The following is a 24,085-nucleotide window of genomic DNA, read 5'->3' as shown; positions in this document are numbered from 1 at the left end:
CTGGATGCAATGGGAATGTGTCTTTGAAGCCTACAGAAGGAAGGCTGAGTCCCATCTCTCTTCTGTGCCAATCCCCACGCCTATCTGTAGGATGTTTTTGCAACCTCGTATGCCTCATTTAATTTTTTTAATTCTTCTCTTTTTGTTAGTTTCAAGAGCTTTTCCCAGCCCTCGCTCCTCTGCTCTCTCCACAAGAAGTACCCTCTGAGCGATGAACACTGCACCTGGGATGTTTCAGGCTGAAAAGTCACAGTGACAGTGACATCTGCTTTGCTTGAGCTCTTCCATCCAGACTGAAGGGGATCAAAACTTCACCCTGACATTAACCAAGGAGAGAAACTATGGACACGGGGAGGAATGCTGAAAATGTAAATCTTTCCTTCTTGGATAGGTACCTAGGCAATATAAGGCACAAAAATAAAGGCAGAAAATACACATTATAGGGACACGTAGAGGCAAGATGTGCCGTACCGTACAGAGCCCCCCGTAGCTCAACACGCTGCTCAGCTGCACGCCCGCAGTGGCAGCCCAGCACATGGCCTCTCTCCAGCTCTGGGACTCGTGGACCAGTCCCAGCTGCCAGTGTTTCGCCCATCTGCCTGTGTCATCCCTGGGACTGTGAAGGGAACCGGGGTGCAGCCCTGCGGAGGTGTGAGGTACGGACAGGCCGAGCCAGGGGGAAGGCTGCGCAGACGTTGGTGGCGTAAGGGAGAGTGGGGTTACAGCTGTGGCAAGCCAGCAGCTTGCTGCTCTCTGGGAGGGGACGGCAATCACCAGTCCCCCGTCCCCAGCTCTGGAGTCAACCCACACCTCGCACCATCCATCCACCTTGCAGGAGCTGCTGCGGGAAGCTGTACGCTCGCACCCTTCACAAGGTCAGTTTTCTGCTGATTTAATCCGGCTTGGCACAAGGACAGAGACACCCATGTGCTGGCAGCAGAGAAGCAGTGGCACCGCGTGGCCAAGGCACCCTTTCCTTTCAGCTGAGATCTGCACGGCTGGATGCTCACACTGCACCAGAGCATCCTGCCCCACGACAGCTCTGGCTGACCAACATGCCCACACTGGTTTGGTGAACCAGTGGAAGACCCAGAAGTAAAAGCGGGCCCTGGTGAAGAAATATAAACTAAATATCCTCATTCCCAATCACTTGCAGTCACTGTAAAACTTCTATGCCACAGTCACAGCTCTCAGATTTGCAAATTATAAACTCCCACATGGTTAGCCTGGGTTCTTTAAGCTTTCAGGGCTCAGCTAGGGATTATCAATCTTTGCCAGTCACCTTTTTGGGTGCTCCTTCACACAGATGCCCTGATTTACTGCATTGTGTCAGAATCATACTGCATTTCACTGCAGCGTTTTGGAGCTATTACTCTTTCCCCAGGCTAACGTATTTGCCATCCTCACAAGCAAAGCAGAAAAAGACAGCTTCATGGCCTGAGCCAAAAAAAATGTTATGACTTATTAATTTAGCAACACATTTTATTCACCGCTGGCAGTACTGGCTGATGAGCAAAATAAGGATGTCAGATTCATCCTTGACTCCCGCATTTCAAAATAAACAAATCCATCTATACAGTCATCCTCAGAACAACCATAGGATGCTGGGCTGGACATAGATGGAAATAACTGGCAATAGATGATATTATACCTGTTCCATCCTCACCCTCATCCTGCTCCACAAAGCACTCTGTTGTTCAGCTGGATTGTACGCAGGTTTGGAACTACATCCATCACATCTGACAGCTATCGGCATTATGCTTGATTTCTTAGTTGGGCTATCCATATACTCAAGGTACATACACAATAAATTTAGAACTAATGAAGATTTTCCTTTATTTCCTTGTGTCTTTGGGACACGGGGTCATGTATTATTTCACTTATGTAGCGTCTCTGGGCTACAACTGAGTGTGCTGCTGTACTTGTTACAATATGTTATAGAAACATTATAATACTTAAAAGGTAGATAATGTCTTATAGTTTCAAAGCACTGTATAACCGTGAACTAATTGAGGTTCATGGCATCACTTTTAAGCAGATAAGGAACTACCACTGAAAAGTAAATAGCAGCCAACATTCATTACCCTGAGGTCACAACTACAGTAGTTATTTTTCCAGGTGTGGGATAGCAAAACAATTGAGTTTGCTCAGATGTCACTGTGCAGTAATAACTGGTAAATGTCAGTATTCAGATGGAAATTTGAAATGGAAAACCCCTCACCCCCTTATGTTGTTCCACCCACTCACCAGCAAAAGTTGCACAGCCACAGTGCTGTTATTGCAGAATTTGTCATAATTTCTTTTCACACAAGCTATGCAGCCTTGATACCGCCCTGAGTCAGGGGGTACGGGCTGTCTGAAAATCATGCCCCTGGGAATCCCCCGAGAGGAGACAAGCCTACAAAGCCGGTAGGCCGAGCAGGTTGCTGTTGTACCAAGAAGAATAACCTGTACTGCTGGTGGATGAAAGCACCACACACTCAGATCTACCAGAGCACTAGGTGCTTCTTTCTTTTTCATTTCCTGTAGCAGAGCAAGCTTCAAAGGGCTTCTGCATGAGCCTCCTGCTTTCATCCAGCGATAAAATGCCTTGAAATTGGGAATCTCATATACTAAGGCAGGTGCTGCATCACCCTGGTAAGGTAAAGGATACTCTTCAGGCCTTTTCAAACGTCTCTCCCTTTTCTTTTTGCACTGGACAAACCATGCAACCTCAACCACTGATTTGCAGCTGAGCCTAGACACATGTGGGTATTATCACACTGTGTTCACAGCAATTTGGACTAGGCCCCGTACCACAGGATTTCAAACCACTTAGTGCTCACCACTGTTGGCTTGAGCCAAACCTCCACATGTCAAAGCAGAAGTCCTGGCAAACAAGCTAGTAGAAACTCTGTTAGCAACTCTGTGACCTGTGCTAATAGCAATCACACCAAAAGCCGTGCCAGTCCCAGCAAACAAGAGCCCTAGAGTTTTCCATCGGCAGGGAGAGAGGGCTGAAGAGTACCCAAACTAGAGAGTTTGTTCTGAAAAGCTCACTAGAGCATGAGTTTGACTGCAGTTTGAAAGCTGTTTTTTTGGCTACTGGCCATTTAGATGATTGGTGGCTGTTGGTCATGGCACGCTGTGCATGGGACATGGGACAGTGATGGTGGGTACACTGGAGGGTTCTGCTTAAATTAATGTCATTTATATGGTCAACAAGCATTGCCACAAAATGTATGTAAAGGATTCACACATGCTACTCCTATACCTCATTTATTGCAGAATTGTGTAAATCTCTTGCTAGTTTGGCACTCATATTCCTTGGGGAAAAAATAAAAAAATAAAAAATCTAGCTGTCCTTGGTAAAGATATAAATAAATGCAAGGCTAGAAGGTAACAGACTGGAAAGAGTGGATTTCTTGGGGGGCTACAACCCTGCATTTTGCTGAATCCATTGCCCACAGCATCAATTTACTCATCATGATGCACTTACCTATTACCTTATACTCACGATGGTAAGAACTGAGCCAGTGCTCATTACAGACAGCTACACTGGAGACCTAATTGCAGAGTACATCACTGATTGCATTAGAGGGATGTGTAATAACTGATGGGCTGTGCATGTAAAATATAAGTGGCACACTTTTAGCACGTGCATGATTTGTATCTCTTATTTAGAAAACTCTAGTTACTATAGACAAGCCTGACATATGCCACCTCTACATAGCAAAATCTTGCTGCCGGCTTATTGGAAACTGATCATTTTATAGTCTTAATTTTGATCAATTTAGTTATCTTTTGGAAATGGAGATGTCCTTTCTCCATGGTGGAAAGCCTACTTCTGTTGCAGCTCCCAGCTGTATTTTGAAAATGACTTCTGCTAGGAAAACTTTGCAAGCACATTCTCCAGCACTCAGTGACGCCCCAAAGAGCAAAGCACAGCTCTCTGCAGATCCCTGAGTAGGGGAAGCACGGAGGGATGTGCTGGTGTCTGCTCCCTGGTCACCAAGGACATGACATGCAGGAACGGCATAGAGCTGTGCCAGGGGAGGGTCAGACTGGACATCAGGAAAAATTTCTTTAATGTGAGGTTGGTCAAACACTGGCACAAGCTTCCTAGTGAGGTGGCTGATGCCCCGTGTCTCTTGGTGGTCAAGAGACATTTGGACAATACCCTCAATAATATGCTTTAAATTTTGATTAGCCCCAAACAGGTCAGGCAGCTGGACTAGATGGTCTTTTCAAGTCGCTTTCAACTGAACTATTCTGTTCTGTTCAGTACTCCTTGCTGTTATTGCTTCAAAACCAAAATGCTTTCTTTAGACTGCAATGTCAAAGTCTTCCCAAAACTGAAGTTAAGAAACAGATGTGAAGCCAAAGGGATCGTGGAATGGTTAGCTTTAGGGTGACAGATGATTAGAAGATGCTCAAGGAGAAACATCTGGCCTTTCTCTTCATACTCCATGCCACCATTCAGAGCTTCAAATGAAGAGTAATCCAAATGGGAAAACATGAAACCTGCTTATGACAGATGCTAGATTTATTACGCCTGTCCCTGCAATACAGTCCACAGTTCGAAGAGTAAATTGTACTGCTGTTATTCTGTCAATGAATTCTCTAAACAACCCCCCCAAAAATCAAACAGGGAAAACAGCCACAGATGAGCTGACGCTTGTGTTTTAAAGCTCTCAGCTCCAAATCTAGCCACTTATCACTCCTTTCTGAAACTGAACTCCTGACTTTCCCAGTAGTACAGCTCTAGTCGGGCGACTGTTTGCCAAGTGCCATCTAATGGGTTCAAAACTGACTTTCAGGTTAAATTCAGAGGGGAAAAATGTGTAAAAAGAGAGTTTTATCTGTGTAAAATAAGCACAAGTCTGATCAGAATCTGACCCTGCATCTCTCCCTATGTGTGTGCATGGATGTGTGGGTGCAGGGAGGCAGAGGAAATATGCGACAGAAGTCATAAAAGCTCCTAGATAATGCCTCTAAAGTATTTCTAAGGCATTGCACAAGTAACAATATTCAGAGACATAAATTCAGACAGAAGGGATCTATTTTACGTGGACAGAAGAATACTCATGTGGAATACACGCACAAAGAAGCTTCTTTAGGCAAAACAAACAAACAAACACTGGAGTCATTTATCTCCTTGCCCTCATTTTTTTTGCTGGAATACAGGAACTCCACAGTGTTACAGCCTAAAACCGTGGAAGAGGCCTCCCTCTGTCCCTGCTGGGTTCATCTGCAGAATCCTGCTTCAGCCTGTTCAGCTGGTCAGGGGTAGAGCGCCCATTTCATGGGCGGACAAGGTAGGGTCTCTGGAAAAGCAGCCTGCGAGACCACGGCAGTCTTTCGAAATCACGTAAGAAGCCAGTGGGAATTGCCAGAGCAGCAATCTCCATGCCAAAACAGGAAAGAACGCCATAGATTTCAGTAACAGCTACACTGCTGAAGCCCCTTTTCTAAATATTTTTCTTACAAAAAGGAACTACTCTGTTTGCTCAAGTGTTATATCAGAATGAAATTGGTCTTTGAAAACTTATTAAAGCAAACCAAGAACTAAAATCTTTCTTGATATAGTTGAATAGAACTTTTACCCCTCATTGAACTTGATAAATTTGAATTAATTGCATGGGGAGAGGCAGATTCAACAGCAGAATTAACAGACTACAACTTCCATATGAGAAATGGAAACACAGCTTCTTGACACTGCAAATGCAGCCAGTATCCATCTGTGCCAGGCACACAGACTGTCATTATTGCATAGCCCTAGCAGTATCCTTCTCACACCAGAAGCATCCCTGGCTTCTGACAGAGAGGAAAACAAACTGGGTGTTGTCACCCTAAAGTACAAATTGTTAGTGCCCATTCCAACGTGTGGTGGAAGGGTCCCCCTACAACCTGCTCGGAACTGCAGCTAGATGGCAGTGGGACAGAGGAGGGCTTTTCACTTAGGTACATCCCCAGACACTGCAAAAAGTTGAAATTTGGATGAACGTAGTTCCAGCTATTAAGTGCATTAGTAAAATCATTATTGTCTTTAGAGTTTTGGTGGATTTTTGTTGTTGTTGCTGAAAAGCGTTTACTGCCTCCTCTCCCCCCCTGCGAGCAGGGTAGCGTAGCTGTCACTGACATATTCTCCTTGGCTCGACTTCACTCTCCTTCAGCATGGGAACAGCTGGGCAAAATGCTACACATTGCCTATACTAAAACCGCATGGGGAATAAAGATGATGCGAGGAGGCCATTAAATCTAGGCCTGGCAATAAATCTGGGAAGAGCAAGCAGGAATATGAAGCAAAAGGTCTACACAGAGCTTAGAAAATAGGAGCTGTTCCTGACAAATCTCACTGTTACTGCAGGTAGAGTCTCTATTCAAACTGCAAGCAAACAGCTTAAATCAGCTTAAGAAAGACAAGAATTCAGCCACAGCTTGTATCCTTGCACTAAGAACCTTCCTCGTCGTCCTCACTGCAATCTGCTCTTTATTTTTGCTTTCTCCAAAAGCAGAGAGGCATCAGGAACTCTCCTCTGCTCTGCCAAGAAGCTCTGCACATAATGGAAAGCAGCGTGACCAACTGTTCTTTTTCATCCAAGGAGACTTACCGGAAAACTGATCTTTCAAAAGAACCCACCTTTGAGCTGATAGAGAGAAAAACATCTAAGCAGTCTTGAGTTACTGAGAAATATGTTAAATTCTCAAATAACTGAAAAAATTACTCTTTATTCTCAAAATTCCCATGAGTACTCAGTTCTACCTGGAGAACAAACAGAAGGATTTTCAGATCATTACCTAGATTTGAGGGGTCATAGAAGAGTTTTCAGAAAACATCCTCTCAGTCAGATGCACAGCGCTGTCAGCATAGTACTGTAACTCTCCACAACGGTGTTTTATCTCAACACCGCTTTGAACAATAAAATATTCATAAAAAGCCACTGCTGGAATATATTATCTCACCAGCACATGATGATAAGATTAAATTGTTTGGTATTAGAAGTGATAAGGATTAGCGTATCAGTGTTTGGCTTGTTGGACTTGTATTACATAGTGCCATTGACAATAATCACATCAAAAATTTGGAAAATTTAGCAATAAATCAGTAATGATTACCAGATTAAGCTGTAAGGCAAAAAACAGTGCAGCATTTGTACAACGACTCAGTGTGATAGCTTTGTACCTAAGAAAATTGATTTTGCTGATTCACCTTAGTCTTTTATTTGGGGAATGTATGCCTTCAAATGAGAGCAGGACAAGACATGAAGGATATATAAGAAAACTATTTTCAGAACCGGTCAGCTACTCTTCAAATCCTGCAAAAAGTTCTGGCCTAGATTTTGGCCCGTTGGGGCTGGGAGTAGCTTACTGTGGTTCAGCCACTATTGCTGCAGGCTCCCAGGCACTGTGGTGATACAAACAGCGAGTGAAGACAGCACTAGGTGTTTACACATGCCGTGAGCACTTGAACACAAGGCATCTCAGTTCAGATAAACAGATGCAGCGTTCACGTGTGTTGTTTAGGCAGTCACTTTAGCAAATTTCACCCAAGAGATTAACTTTTGTTATTTACCATTATTTGCTTGCTATCTTCAGCATACTCAACCTACCAAACACGTGCGTATAAAACACAAATAGAGTGACTGTTAACCTCGGAGGGCTTTGCTTGAAGGAAAGCCGTAGAAGAAATAAGTAGTTGTATGAACACTGAAAAGAAAAGAGATGGTAAGAACAGGATTTTATATTCCTATTTTGACCCCAGTTATAACTACAATTTGGATGCCATGGGGAATACATGTGCTAAGGCAACACCTAGGTGTTATTCTGTTAAATGAGACCCGGTGGGCATGCACAGGATTACAGACAGGAAAGGAGTGGACCTCTTTCCATATTTATTATGTTCTAATGCATCTATCATATACCTAGTGCTTGTTCATTCTCACTTTATTCTTTTTCATATATATTGGACTCCTGTACTTACAAAACTATTATATAGCAAAGGATTTAAGACACAGAATTGGTATTATGCACTGAAGCATCAAACCATTTCTGCCAGCTACGCAAGGTAGCCACATTGTCACGTTGCCTTCTCTTGAACTCATTTATCTTTTGTCACAGCTTAGTACATTCTATCTAAATTTAGAAGGCAGTTTTGCAACGCATACATGGAATAACCCTTGTTCTGGCCAATAGGCCCAAAACCCACAAGCAGGAATTGTAGAACCACAGAGCTAGAAGAGACCTCGAGAGGTCATAGAGTCCCTTCCCCTACCCTATGATCAGACCTCTCCTTCTGGGCTGATGCTCATCCACCTACAGATCTCCATTGTCAGAGATTTACCACTTCCCACAGTGATCCACAGTTCCCTATTTCTACCGGATAATGTTTTCCTTAAAATTAAACATTAATCTTCCTTGATTAAAATCAAGTCTGTTATCTTTTATGCTTTCCACTGCAGTCACAGAAAGCAGATTATCACCTTTCATTTGTCTCTTCTTTAGGCCTAAAAAAAATCCCAAAATCCCAATTCTTTAACTTTTTTTCATTAATCATCTCATTATCCTTTTTCACCTCCTCTAGATCTTCTCCAGTTGGTTTATATCTTCAAGTATGCTGCCCTAACAGTTGTCCTGCTGGTGTCTTACCATTGCTGAGCTGAGTGGAAGTGCTGCTGTCCGTCTAAGAGGCTACCCTTCTGGTCATGCTTTCAGGAAGGGTGCTTCCCTTTTCACAATACTGTGACACTGTTGACTCACACTCAGCTTGTGACACTGCAGGTTTTCTTCTGTTCAATTTGCTCCTTAGCAAGCTCTCCCTTCTTGTCTTTCTGCAGCTGTATGTTTCTGTCCAAATATTTCATCTTGCATTGGTCCCTATTTCCCTTCATTTTTCATGGTTTATGAAAATTTTTCAAGATCATTTTAAATTCTAAGCTTGTCCCCTATATATCAGCAGTCCTTACAAATGCAATAGGAATGCCTTCGGTTCTATTATTCAGGTAATTAATAAACATACTAGACCACAAACAAAGGGCTTGATGCTGTATCTCTTACACTAAGCAACGTTGTCTGCTAACTTTAAATCCAATGAATTATTCATACAGATAAACAGAAATGAACTTGAGCTAAGACTGAAAAATGCAGTCCTTAGAGTGCAGATGTATTAGTAACACAGATTGTTACAGGTACTTGTCCCAGCAGGAGAGTAATAAACAAGAATGTGCAGTTAAAGTCCATTTGGAAAGAATGTTCAATAGGTACAGCAGTTTTCATGCCACCAATTTTCTTCCTATCAGTGATGCCAGTTACATTCACCACAGGAAACCTGCTATAATCTGCCACAATATATGCTTTATGATTTTGGATTTAGAACGTTTTGGAATACTTTCTCCTGATTTTTTTTTTTGAAATTCTGTGCACAGATATATAGACAGATCTAATTTCCCGGGTTTCTAGTTTTAGCCCGTATTCATTGAGATTCTTACATAAACGAAGCTGAACACACATGGACATTTTACTGTTAGATACTTCAGTGATCAAAGCGATTAGGATCTGCATGCTTACAGAAAACTTTGGGGGCTGTTTTGAACTAGAATGTAAAACCTGTTATAACAGATCTCAAACTGAAGTCGAGTCAAGCACCACATCTAATGGTGTGTAACACTAGATAACTGGGGAAAAAGGGTAAGAAATAGGAAATGGGTGGGTGTCTCTTCTAACACCAGATCTAACAATGGCCTAAGTATTTTCTGAGCAGGCATTTTTCAGCATCTGGGTCATTGTATGCACAAGCTTCTACTTGATTAATTTCAACTACTACTATTTTGATTAATTTTGATATTGTTTAAACTGAAATACAGAGTATAAAACCCCTAGAACCACAAATTGCATACAGTGCCATAGCTCTACTGACATTCATCTCATAATGCCAATATGCACCAACCAATGATTTGACCTAAAACATTTTGGAAAGAATTGTCAGAAACTATTGTGTGAAAACTAAAAGGATAGAAGAAATGACTGTAAAATTAAATTATTCACGTTTCCACGGGGACAATGGGAAAAAAAGGACAGTCTTTAAAGGATTAGAATAAATCAGCTACTGCAATCAAATCTGCAAATGCAGCAAAATTGAAAGATGATTGCCAGTGCTGCTGAAGCCGTGCTAGGTCAAAATTTTAATGAAGTTCTTCTAAAAATGCATAAGCAGTAATTGCACGATTGAACTGAAAATCTGAGAAACAGGGTTAAACAGGAAATTAAGATGGAAGTTACAGCTACGATTGCTGAAACATTAGCTCAAACATTTCTAAGCTGCTCACTGAAGAAAAAGATATAATGCATTTTCCACATTGGGGCAGATTTTCTCAGATCAGTTGTTGTGTGCTTAAAGATGAAAGATACGCGCATCAAGCAGTATGTATATGTAGGGAGATCAGGAAGGGACAATGCCCTACTTCTAACTCAAGAGTTCTTTTATCATTCATGAATTTGATGTGCTTGCCCTTTTAAATTGCCTCCACTGTCCCACCACAAATATACCAAGTGTGAAACACTCGGTTTATTGGCCTTACTGTAATTTATATTCTGAAGCTTTGCACGTGCAGAGTATCAGACATTAAATTCCAAGGACTGAGGCCACTTGTATTTGCGTCTATTGAAATGGAAAGAACATAATAATATCTCACTGGAAAACTCATTTTAGCTGGCCGTTCCATTTGTAAATGTTATCTTCAAGCAGAGGGATTCCTCCCATGACAACTATCCTATTTTTCTCAGAGAAAAAAAAAAAAAGGATAGACATTGACCCTTTTTATTGCACAGTGTGTTAAACAAATTCTGTAACTAAAGGGACATACATGCAACTTAACCAAAATTCAAAAGCACCCCAAACATTCACGAGCACCCTATGCAGATATGAAAAGTACAGCCTCAGAAAATGTATCACTTATAGAACTTCCAAAAACATAAAAATTACATTTTTTCAGGTAGTCTGACCGTTTTTTTGTACCACGACGATTGTAGTTTATGCTGTAGAGAATCAATATAAGCCATACTGGTGATATTTTACAATAGCTATTGAAAGAAACAGGGAAAAAGACGAGGATACAGAACAAGGAATCACGACACCTCAGCTGTTTTATTTGCCGCACTGCTTTGTACATAACATAAGCAGAGACTTTGATTTCAGTGACTCAGTTTTCCCACCTGTAAAACGAGGATAACATATCTACATGTCTCTCAGGGTAATGGTGCAATTTAATTTCACCGTGTGTATAAAGCTCATTTAGATTGCTAAGTGGCAAATGCTATATAAATGCAAGGTATTATTATTACATTACAAACACAAATTTGGGAAATTTGGCACAGAACGTTTTGGTTTTATCTCCTTTAGCTGCCCTTTTATTTTAAATAATAATAATCATTGGTATTCTATAACATTGAGAGGAAACAACAGACAAAGGATTCTCTGTACACACATGCTGAAGTGGGGGAAGCCAATATAACAAACAAGAAACAAAGAACAGGGCAAGTCTGTAGTCTGAAAAAGCAAGTTAAAATGGAGCCCTGCTCTAAATTTTTGTAAGGTTCCTTTTTACTCTCTTGAAATACCACATGCATGATCTTACAGCTACTTTTTCCACATTCTTCCCATTTATGGGATAATGCTGTGGCCCTCTGGCAGGTAAACTTTCCATTTGTGATTTCAAAGGGAGCTTTCAGCATAAGGTCCAAAGAAACTAACCTTTAATAGAGCCACTGATGTTGTTTTATCCTCAGTCTTCCAAAAGCATAAACCTAGAGGCAAACCAAGAAGAAACTGCTCCAGAATTCATTGATAACCAAGGCAGCAAAGTAACGAGACAAATTCGAATTGTCATAGAACAATAACATCTGGGAATTTATTCAACATTTTTAAGCAATCTTTTATTTATTTATTTATTTATTGAAAGCCTTGACCACCTCACCCTTAACCCCATTCTTCTTTTGGAAATGTGTAGAGAAACAGTGGTGCTTGAAATACAGGACTCAGTCCCCAGCACAATCGCAAGCCAGCATGCACTTAGTTACAAACTGGGTGTAACCCAGCTCAGTCATTTGTGGCTGCTTGCTTCTTTTGAATTCAGTGAATCTGAATTTCCATACGACTGATAAATCCCAGGATGTGCTTCACCTTCAGATCTGGGGACAACCGAGTTTAGCAAATCATCGGCGGCACATAGCAGTGTCTGACAGCATCAGCAGCTACGGCCCCTGCTAGCTCATCCAGTTGTGTAAGTCTTCTAGAGCTTCCAGCCAACTCGGCATTTGTCACAGCAAGGTGACTCCACTGAACTGTGTCAACTTTTCAGCCACCCAAGCTGAGGCTGAAACTGGGTGCACCGCGTGAAAATTCACCTGCTTCTGCTTCGCCTGAGCCCCTCTACCAGGCTATACAGTAGGAGCGTTTATAACGGCTCGCTAGCCTGGACATCTGGACAGCCGGCTGAGGAGTTTATTTCTTTGAGGGCTCCCTCGTTGCGGGCAACTTATCATCACTAATAGCGGGGTAACGTTTGCAGTTGCTGCAGGGCCATGCGGGGCAGCGGGGTCCCTCCGGAGCAGGCCGCAGTGGCGGCGGGGGGGAGGCAGCGGGCGGGCGGGGGGGGGGGGGGGAGGCACCGGGCCGGGGCTCGCCCCTCCGGGGGCCCGGGGCGGCTGGGGGCAGCCATTTCTCGCAGCCTCGCCAGGCCTCGCCGTCCATTTCGGTGTGCCTCCTTGAGAGGGGGGGGGATGGAGAAGGGGGCAGCACGCCGCCCCTCGACCTCCTCCACCGCTTGAGGCAGGAGAGGGCCAACCCCGGGCCTCGCTACGCCCCGGCAGGGAAGCACCGCCCTGCCCGGCCCCGGCGAGCGGCCGGAGGTGCGAGGGGCCGGCGCCGGGCGGCGTGGCGGCTCGGTGCAGCCCTGCCCAGCCCGTCCCGGCCCTGCCCAGCCCAGCGGCGGCGCTGCCGGGCGGCGCAGAGCCTGCGCACTGCGCTCCGGCTGCCCCCTCCTGCCCGGCCGGCGGAGCCGCGCGTCCCGGCGCTGAAGATGGCGGAGGGCGGCGGTGGTGGAGGAGCGGCGCCCCCCTCCTGCTCTTCCTCCTCCTCCTCCTCCTCCTTGAAGGGGCTGCGGGAGCAGATGGGTGAGAGCGGCGGGGAGGGGAAGGGCTGCTGCGGCCGGGCGGGGGGCGGCCGGGCGGGAGAGCGAGGGCACGGCCAGGCTCCGCTGCTGCCCCCCCCCCCCCCCCCACACACACACCTCCCGGTCCCCTTCGTCCCTGCGGGGGCCGGGGCGGCGGCGGAGCGGAGCCTGGGGCCGCCGGGGCTTTGTGTCCTGCCGGCTGGCTGGCGGCGGGGCGAGGAAGAGGAGCTCCTCCCGCCTTCCTCGCCCGGCCCTCAGCACCCCGCTTCCCCCTGCCCGGCTGGGGCTGCGGGGCTGCGGCGCGTCCCCTTCCCCCTCGAGGCGGGCGGCGGGCGGCAGCCGCGGGACCGCCCCAGGACCCGGCTCCCCCGGGGGTCGCCCCGCTGGCGCGGCTGCTCGGGGCGCTGCGCTCCCGGGGGCCCCCCCCCCCCCCGTTCAGGCCTGCAGCCCCCGCAGGGGTTTCGTCCCGGCGAGGCGTCCTGTGACTGCGCCGGTCCCTGCAGAGGGAAAGGGACAGGATGTGGCATTGCTTCCGAATCAAAGATTTGATAGTAACTTATTTAAAAAAAAAAAAAAAAAACTAAACTAAAAAACTGGTGTCTTAAGAGAGCTAAGGAAACTCTGCACTTCTTTGCTTTTGTCCTCCAGTGCATTTGTGTGCCTGTTTGTACTTAAGACCCCTAAGAATTTGCGCTCTGAAATGCGTATTGTGCACACCTGATGTATGTTCCAAGCATAATGTCATGGCACAGCTGCACACATTAGGTTTGCGGGTGAGCCATTGTAAAAGATAAATATTTTTTTTGCCCAGACTAAAAAAAAGTGAGGACACGGAATCATGGATTTTGATTTAATTTCATCTAAACTAACCTGGACTACGTACAAAAAAAAAAACTAGCGCGGCAACCTACCGTTTAATTGCTTTCAGTGTATCTGTGTAATTACACGAAGAAGAATGCTGGCAAAAGGTCCTGAATGATCAGCTCATATCAGGCAGTCTTTCTTCTTCGCTGTGTTCTGTGTCAGAAATGTTTTTTTTTTTCCCTTTTGAAATTAAGACAATCTAATGTTTGAGAAAGATAACAGCCTGCCAAAAGATAGCACCTCTCACCTGCCCAGGCCATGTCTATTTGATCCTTATCCTCACTGCTAGAACTGCAGAATTTCCTTTTGTGCGTTGGATGCTCTTATACTGTGGATCCTACATTTTTCTCTGGCAGAGAGCACCCATATTTGCTGACAGCTGTCACGGCCCAGATTTAGTCCCAAAAAAACAGAGGTGAAATGTTCAGTGAACCAGTCAGCTTCTTCTCTCTTTAACTACACACATTTTCCAATGTGCGCATTGTGTTTAAAAAACAAAAACCCCTCACTGGATCCTAGAAAGGATAGACCTTGAGGTTTTTTTTTTCCCCTGAGGCAACAGAAGTCACTGAACCAGAATCTAAACTTCAGTTTATATAGAATGGATTTCTACCACTTACGTGTTGGAAGATGAGCTCATTGCTAATCTGAACTGAAGCAATGCTGTCTGTGAGCGTACAGTTCTGTTCCTAACTTCTCCTCCGCTATCTGGAGAAAGCAAATAATGTTTAGAAATCATCCTCACAATCCAGTGTTTAACAGTGGAATTTGTGAGATAATTGCCACCGTATTTGCTGCTGTTTGGCAGAGTTGTGAGCAGTAACTAAGTGATAGAGCAGCTGTTTGGGGAAGATCTGTTAAAAAAAAGACAGCATGAGGAACCTTGTTCTGTCCCACGCTGCTGTTTGTCGGGTTTGGAGATGTGGGGAGAAGGACATAACATTCTGCTTTTGTAAGGTCAGATGGCTGAGTGGGGACCTTCTCAATTCCAAAATACCTGCTAACCAGAATTCTAACACCCAGCCTCTGCTGGCCTGTGGACAATTACCTACTTTGCTGTCTTAATCTGCAGATCAAACATCTCTGCAAACAAATACAGCGCTGCAAGTACATTCAGTCCTTTGCCTTTGAACTTCTGGTTGGGAATCTCATGTTTAAGGCCAATAAGTATAAGTGGGCAGCATCTTGCTGAGAAACCATGGCTCCTTCTGGTATATGTGTGTGTATATATATGTATGTGTATATATACATGCATATGTATGTATATATACACATACACCTTTTGTGAAGTTATCTTTTGCATGGGTTCCTTTCGTAGGTCTTTAGTACAAGACAATGCCAGGTCCTTGTTCCCTGCCTCTGCTCTCTGCTACCAGCCTTTTGATACTGGTTTGATTTTCAGCTGATTGATGCTTGTTAGTTACTTTAGTCCTTGAAAATGTAGAATCCCAGGGTGCCACTAACTTCCTTATCTATGTGGTAAGTTTAAAGAGAATCTTTTTCTTGCAATTCAGGCTGGTATTGAGATAAGGAAAAGGTGTTTCTTTTTCTTTGAGTATCAGTTGTAATTAAGAATCTGCGGGTCAAATCATGCTTGCTGTATCAGTTCTACAACTCCTTTGCAATATTTTTCTGCCCTACACACCTGTCCAGTCTTATTTCCTTTAAGAAGGTGACAAAAAGCAGAATTTGCTATTACAGATAGAAGCTATTTAACGTTGCAATCAGTGATGCATGAACAGGCAACTTCCATTACATATAAATTGTGATTATACACTATGAAACAGCAGCATATAAATGGCAGTTTGTTTCTCCGTTCTTGTGATCCACGCTTGCTGTTGTCATCCATCAGGGATAAAGAAGGATTTTTGCTCAGATTCTTATACTGTAAGCGCTGCTGAGGCTCATAAAGACTGAAGAAGTGGGGGACAGTCAATTACTTGGTAGGTTACCCAGTAAGTGAGGGGTTTTGAGTAGTATGGGTAAGCAGAGTTTTTAAAATACATTTTTAAGCTGTTGTAGTCTGCATTTATTTTATTGTTTAATCTTCATTTTCACCGAAATACGAAAATCTCATCTTGTCATTTGTAGCATCAGTGACAGGGGATGTGTCTTTACCTTTGCCAGAGCTTGGATACACAGTTGCTAGGATTTCCACTTGTATTTTGAGTCATTGTAGTGAAGGTGGTTCAAAACATGCATTTTGTATATTAAAATCCTGTATGTTAATTTTCCCTTCCAAGGCCTACGTAGTCTTTTCGGGAAACCTGTTGCATGACATGGGACAAAACTAAAGAGCCTTTTTTCTTTGGCCTTTTCGACAAATCTAGCTGCAGGCCTAATTCCCATTACCTCCATGGCCAAGCCCGGTTTGGTCAGTTGTCTACTAAAGCAACAGCTTCAGTCAATCCAATTGTTTGTTCTGCCCTGCTTAAGTGACTGTCTGCCTTTGTCCGTTTTGCCTGGAACACAGCTCCTGGTAACTTCTTTACCAAACACCGATATACAGAATTGACATTAAAAGAAGTCTGAATGGATAACTAATAGGGAAAATTAATTGCTCAAGCAGGTGTTGAGGAACGTGCAGATTTGTCTGGTCTCCAGGTAATAGTCATCTAATAAAACGTGACTTCAGTGCACAAGTTCATAGCAACAGCTATGGAGGTACTAGAGAAGTGGCGTGGAGAGAAAATGCTTTGGGACCCAGCAGCCTCATCAGACAGCTGATGATTTGATCTCTGCATCAGAGCTTCTGGCTGGGAGAGAGGAAGAACTAACATTCAAATCTGGCTCTTCAAAAGCCTTTCAATTTTACAGAGTGGTTGTGACTAAAGGTGGTCTTCAGAATTTTTCTGGGAAACTGCAAGATGAAGAATCTGCCTTTGCCAAGTTCCTGATGGCATGGAGGGTGGTACAGTAAAAAGCATCTTCAGGATTCAGTTGTCTTACTTGGTAGTGTTTGTACAGGTGGCTCGTGTTTTCCATCTGTGGAGCAAAGGCGGCCTGGTGACTGGGGCGTTAAAGTGGCATTTGGTAGATCTGGGTTCAGCTTCGTGTGTTCTCAAACTCCTCATGGCTTTGGAGAAGGCCTTTGAGGTTCTCCTTTGCTTCATCTCACTATGCTCATACGTAAAGCAAAAAAAAAAAAAAGTCTCAAAACCATATGCATATACAACATATTTTGGGAAATTTCTTATTCACGATGTTCCATTTCCTACTTGCTTTTTCAAGCGTTAACATTACAAAAGATACATTTGGATTCCATGCTTCAGTTGAGATGAAAGTATTGAACAAATAATGACTTGCAAGGATCACAGCTGTAATGGTGGAAGCCCAGAGATTCTGTCGTTTTTGCTATCCCTAACTGTATACAGCCTTAAAACATGATTGGAATTAAGGACTGCTTTTTCTTTATACACTTGTCTTTTGAAATAAGAAAACGGATAGGAGTATTTCAGTTACTGATATATTGTTATTGATTCTCAGTTCTTAAAAGCAATAAGGCAGTTTAAGCAGAAAAGTGAGGAAAATGAAAGAAATATTCTGGGATAGTCATAATTATAGAGGTATTGAATTCTGCTATCTTTATGTAAACATGATTAAATAATCAAAGATACTAACAGTCCCGTTGTGAAAGAATATCCTGACAAATAAAATTCTGAGCATGCAATTCTAATGACTTCTCTGAATATGACTTACCAGATGACTTGTGATGCTTTAAAAACAAACTAGGGACGACAAATTCCTGTCAACCACAAATGAATTAGAACGATTTAGCTGCTAATTACGCAGCTTACAACCAGGTAGTTCTTAATTGATGATATGCTTTTGATACGTTTGCACATGCCTGTCCAATAATTAAAACTGTTCTAGATGTTAGTGATTAACTTGCTAGCGGTGTAGGATTCGTGGAACAAAACCAAATGTTGCTCGATGTGTTTTCATTTGAAGGAGAACCAGTAGCTGCCATGCATAATGCCTCAGCAATCCACAGCGTGCGGCTGTTGTTCACGGCATACGTAAATGGACACAAGCATTTGCTCTTAAGGAACGATGCTCTAGATGCTTGACATTTGTTTTCTTTTGAATTATTCTCATTTTCTGGTCAGTTTTAAACTTCTGCCTTGCAGGTGAAGGAGTCCACAGTTGTAGTTGCCTTTGACAAAAATTGTTACCATCGATAGTGTTCAGAATACCTCTTCCTTTCCTCTGTTTTCTGTCTTCATAATTCACAGGGAACTTCTAAAATACTGTTTTATGAGTATTTAGCTGGCTCTTAATTCACTGACACCTTCTGCTGTTTAAATGCACCAACCTGAATCTTGGGAGGGAGCAAAGATACTGCTGTGGCTTTTGAATAGCCTTCTTCAAGTAAGAGTTTTAGCACTTTTTAGTGTTAAAATCCTCCCAAATCAGAGGGGGGTTGGCTACAAGAGTGTAGAAATTGTATAGAGATCTGTATACTAAAAGAACATAAATGAATAAATGTGTTCTATGAAATTGAATGTTTACCCCCTTTTTAGTTTTCTCATGATAATTTTGTAAAGAAACAGTTTGGTGGAACAGTGCTGATCAATGATACGTAAGTTGAGTTCTGGACGTTCACAGCCTAGGACAGCAGTCTCAAGGCCAGATCAGCAAGTGTCACCTTACATTCAGATTTCTCTGAAAGATTTTCTGTCACTAGGTAATGAATTAAGCAAGACCATAGTCTCTTGATTGTTCTCTCATGCCCTTTTATCCTGCTTGTTGTGTGTTTTTTTTCACCCATTGGTCATTTTTAACTTACCTTACTTCTAGTGGAACGCCTCAGAACTTTTATTTTTTAATCGCTTAGGTTAAGCACGCAGTTTTAAGAAAATTTACAGTTTAATTCCTTTTGCATTTTGCGCCACCGCGTTCTCGCTGTTGATCTGTCAGCATCTGATAGCACTGAGCTGGTGCATGGCTGCATGTGAGCGCTGTATGGGTCTGGAGGTTGGTCTCTTGGAGGTAAATGCCAGCGTAATCTGCCTTCTTCTGAAGCAGAGAGAGTATTGGAATGGGTTCTTAAGCTGCCATAAGAAATTCATCAAGTGTAAAAGGCAAAAGCAGTAGTTTTCACTGCTTTCGTGTAAAGGAGCTATTATCCTTTCATCTAAAGAAAGCTCAAAATTGTTTTCACCGGATTTGTCTCAAGTTAGTTGTGACTTGCAGCGCTAGGCTGTGTTCTGGCATTGTTTTGGCTGGGTGAATTAAACAATTGGCAGCCAGCAAATAAGAGGACAAAAGCATTTACAAGAAAATGCTTAGAGCAAGCAAAAGAAACCAAACTATTCAGGAAAGGGGGAAGTAGGGGATAAGAGAAGTTAGCTGATTTCCAGTGTTACGGATAGTGCAGTATAAAAGAAAGAAATCATAAAATAGATGTGAAAGAGGAAAAGAGAACAGAAGTTTGTCCTGAAGTTACTTTTCACAGTGGCTGTGCAGGTGTATGAAGAGGAGTCTATTTAAAGCAACCTCTGTAGCTGGGGAAATACGCCAGGTTTGGCTGATGTCTGTCTGTCTTGCTTTTGCTGGCTCCTGGGCTGGAGAAGCACGGCAGGAACTAAACTGCTCTGTGCAGGTTCGCAGTGGGACTGCTCTGACAGCTGTCAGTCAGCATGAGGGACAAAACACATTAAAAATAGTTTTTGAATTTACTTCAGGAGTCTGAGGCATTGCAAAGTGTTAGTAAAGAAATAAAATTATCTGTACCAAAGAGCGAGTACAGATAATCTTCTGCACCATGTATAAAACGTCACTATTTTACCTTTTTGTTCCTTCTGTAGCTGTTAAACCTGTCTCATTCCGTCAGGTTTGCATACACCTCTATATAAGCATATAACCTATGTCATGTAACACTTAAATTTCATAGTGAATCCACATAAAATGATGTACGGGTATATTTATTATATAAATTACTTTCATTTTAGGACAGTGTATCGGGATATTAGGATATTGAAATTTCCACAATGCAGTAATAGGTAAATATTGATTTCTGCTACGGTTGTAGATGTCCACAAGAGATTTTCAGTCATAGTTTATTTCATCAGCTTTAAAGTCATTGTTTAATAGCTCTTTAAAAGAAATCACTCAGGATGGATGAAAGCAATTTTTGTTCGTTTCGCAGTTGGCAGAAGGAGTTTGTGGCTGCCAACCCACAGAAACTTTGTGCAGAAATATTCTCTTTACATCTAAAATGCACCTGTAATGTGTTCTGTTGGAGGATTTTATTGAGGCATTTTAGTGCCTTGCTCTTTCACTGAGAAACACAATGAGCGTTCCAAACTTTCCAAATCTGTGGCCTCCCTGTACCTGTGTCCAAGTAGGACTCTGCTTCTAGACAGCAAGGAAACAACAGCAATGCATGGCCATTTGCTAAGGAGTACAGTTGGGACTGTAAGCTTTGTATATGCCTTAGGTAGGAAATGTCAGCTCTAACGAGAGGTCATTGTGCGAATGAGCTTGGTAAGCACAATGCAATAAAGAGATTAATAACTAATACCACATAGAGCAGAGAAGTGATCCAAGTTGCATTAAACCTTTGCAGAGAGTTGGGAATACGTGCGTTGGGGAAGCATCCTCTTTGGCATGCCTTTTTGTACGAATCATATCATATCAAAAGAGGCCGGTGAAAGAGTACTTTCTTATTTAAAAGGAAAAAAAAAAGGGGAAAAAAGGTGAAATCATGCTGAACGCAAAGCCTTTTCGCTTTACTTTGGGAAGGTGAGGGAGAACTGTGGGGAAGAAGAGAGTGGCAAAGGAGAAAACGAAGGGAGCAGAAAGCCCCTGAGTAATTGAGAATAGAGTATCTGCCATGACTCAGTTTCATTTCTTTCAGGTGGTGAGTAATAACATACTTACTAGTAAAGAACCCCAAGCTGTGAAGCCTGGTCTCTTTTCCAGAAAAGGGGGGTGCATGTAACTAGTCAGCCCTGTAGAAGTCCTCTGTGTTGTACATGGTTTAGGCAGAGCTTCCTACCGACTCTATGACAGTTTCTTGAAGACTTGGTGACATCTCTCCTTCCTCTTCAAGCCTTGTGCGAGAAGTTGCTTTCCCCATTAAGTAGAGAGAAGCATAACTCTGGTCTGAGTGGTGTGAGTAAGGTTAAAGTAACAGAATATGAGAGAGAGTAGGAATTAGTAAGACTCTCCGTAGGAGGTTGGTTCACAGATGTATCCCTGGCTTTTGGACCAAGCATGGTACTCAGCTGATTCTGCTTTTGGACAATGGGATAGCTTCTCTGGCTATAGAAAGTTTTTGTAGATGGCTGCCAGTTCATTTAAGAACAAATTTTGATTCTTTGGCCTGTGCTCTTACTACATTCAAGTTTGGTTTAGATTGTATGCTTCCCTTAGGGAAACGGGTACAGAGATCAACCCGCAAATTAACTAACAATCTTCCTGGTGCCTTGCTGAGCATGCCCTAGGCTGAAAGAGCATGTAACATCTTTTTGAGATTGCTTCTGCCACATCTTTGTAGATTTCCTAGTAAGAAGTAGTTTTTTTTTAATTATGTGGATTTTTTTTTGATGTTTCCAGTTCTTAATCTGAGTATGGATATTTTAAGGGTAATTGAAAACTTACTTTCTTGCAAATATATCTCAAGTATTTATTTGTAGAGCTGCTAATTTGTATACTACAAATGCATGTGTCAAGCAGTTTTCCGGCGGGAGCAGTACTTTTGATGAGCTGAAGAAGTCATCCTAAGCTGCCTTGAGCATAGGGAAGAAAACCAGATTGTAGTAGAGAATTAGGTGCAGAAATAGACTTAAACACTGCAGGACAAATGCTGGGGGGGAGGAAAGCACATAAAGGTAATAAAATAGATATCCCATGTAGGGAATGCGTCTAAAATGAAAGGCTGCAAATAGAAACTAGAATAAGGGTAGGACAACAGGAAGCTCTTCTGGCCCGCTGAAGCTGAGAGACGGCGCGCTCTGTTTTCGGAAGATCCGCGTGCTTCCCATCTGGTGGCCGCCCAGACAAAACAGGAGAACCATCTGCCTCCCAGCTGGTCCGTCAGAAGGTGCCTGCTGGGCGGCACGCGTGCCGCTGGGGGAGCCCGTCGGCCCCTGCAGCCCGAAGGTGGGACGTGAGGAGCACCAGGGAAAACAGGGAGAAGGGGGAAAGCAGGGAAAAAAGGAGCACGTAGGGAGGGGGCTGCTCCGTTCATCATTAAAAACCTTGTTGTCCACCCGTTTATGAGAGGGTGCGGTGCGTCCTGCTGCCAAGGAGTAATGCTGTGAAGACAGTATCCAGTTTTTCAAACCGTCTAATGGATGATCTTGCATCTGTTTATCTTAACCTGTGGTAATTAATAGGTGGAAATCAGCTTAAAGGAAAATACATGGAAATCTCAGCCTTGAATCCTAACTTCTTCCTGCTTTGGAAAAAATGTTAAAAGAAATAGGATCAGAGGAGCGTTACCGAAAGGGATTACTAGCAGCTAGGCAAAGAGTTACTGATTGAGGAAAGAGTTAATGCAATACAAAAACGGCATCTTGCAAATTTGATAGTCTGCTATAAAATCAGAGATGTTTAGTGAGAAGTTCAAATTCGTTCTGTTTTATGCATTGCTCGTTGGCTTCTTGGTACCTGATTTAAACATTTGTGAAAACGTGTAGAGTGATAATGATGTTTAACATTGAAGAGATCTTCTAACTTTAGTTTCAAAGGCCTACCCTGGGGTTTTTTTGTTTGTTTGTTTGTTTTACATAATGAGTCATTAAATCATAAGAACCAGAAGGATTGCTGTGAAAGTCAATATATTCCGCTCTCCCTTCTGGTTTGGCACAGGAGAGGAAGAGAGAGTGGGGCAGCATCTGGTCGGGTCAAAGACACCGTGAAAGACGATGCGATGGAAGCCCTCAACCTTGCTAGGTAAAGGGACGGAGCCGGTTCAGGTCCTAATGAGGCTTGCTAAGAACAGCAACTGTGTGGGTCCTTTGACAGTCTTGGCAGTGGCCAAGAGCATTAACTCGGCGCGAGGATAGAAATAGAAATAAAGCTGTATTTATAGCAGCGGGCTCTTCAGGGCATATTGGAAACCTAATCAGAGAGGGAAGCGTCGTCATGCTCGGTGCGAGGGAGGTGCCACCAGACCCGCGCTGTTAGCTGGGCTGCGGGCTGGAGGTGAGCTGGGAGACGAGTCTGCCTTGTCCGGCCCGTGGCAGCTCTTGGTGCTCCGGTTGGGTTGGGTTGGGTTTGTTTGTCTTGTCCGAGATGAGCTGGGCCAGATGCGTAACGTTAGGTGGTAGCGACAAGGCAGAAGGAAAACTGCTGCCCAAGTTACCTAACCATTTTCTGTTCCAAATGGCCCTATTTTATTATGCACAAATGCAGATATTGGTACTGGCCACATGGCCTCTATTAATTTTAGCTGAAGTATTTAGACTGCTGTAAAATAAGCACACACATCATGCTGATAACAAGTAATTGTTGTGAAAGCCTTCAGTGACTGCTGTGGGAGGGAAGCTCAGAATAGAAATGAGATTTAGTTTGCCTCTAAGAGAATTTTTCTTCTCCAGGAAGTTTGCTGAATGTGTCTGTGAAGGCACCCCCCAGTAATACAGCACATGATACAGGCTGTAGTGAAGTGGTTGTTAACTGGTTTCCTGTTCTGGGGTTTCCTGATTAATTACAGAAATACTAGGCTTATTTTACAAAGATAGATAGGTTTTGTGGGAAGTTCATCTCAGTGAAGCTTTGCTTCATAGCAGATTGCTGCATTCATTATGGGAAAGTATTCTAAAGAATCACAGGCATCTTATGCTAAAGAATATTAAAATCTAGTAAAAAAAAAATTTTACCATATTAAAGAAAAATAAGATCTGTGTTTTTTAGAATTTGCACAGTACAACAGTGTGTAGTTAATCTCCCCATACAGTAGAATGTTGATGTTGAAAATTACAGATTTTATCGTAAATTTACCGTAAAATTGACAAGGGCCGTTAAACCTTTCTGCTGATATGAGATTGGTGAAGTTGAGCTCACACATTTTGAGGATACATCTAATGTGATAGCTGTTTCCCTTTTAATAATCTTGTGCT

The 24,085-nt window shown here is 43.1% G+C and overlaps 1 protein-coding gene across 3 annotated transcripts in view; it reads left to right on the top strand.

Annotated features, from left to right (window-relative positions):
- Positions 1-12,950: 12,950 nt before the first annotated feature.
- The window catches only part of MAP7D3 (MAP7 domain containing 3), a 46,515-nt gene continuing 35,380 nt past the window's right edge, over positions 12,951-24,085 (top strand). For 2 of the 3 annotated variants that reach the window (XM_067005380.1, XM_067005379.1), the window contains exon 1: positions 12,951-13,149. In XM_067005380.1, the coding sequence (XP_066861481.1) occupies positions 13,056-13,149 (94 nt within the window). In that variant the 5' untranslated portion in view covers positions 12,951-13,055. Of the gene's footprint in view, positions 13,150-22,873; positions 22,917-24,085 lie in introns of those variants that run through there. The other variant, XM_013183283.3, reaches the window with a different exon arrangement.

The sequence above is a fragment of the Anser cygnoides genome, chromosome 13 (assembly GCF_040182565.1).
Source record: "Anser cygnoides isolate HZ-2024a breed goose chromosome 13, Taihu_goose_T2T_genome, whole genome shotgun sequence".
Taxonomy (NCBI): domain Eukaryota; kingdom Metazoa; phylum Chordata; class Aves; order Anseriformes; family Anatidae; genus Anser; species Anser cygnoides.
Note: the sequence above shows the minus strand (reverse complement) of the source record. Positions and strands in the feature narration are given on the sequence as shown.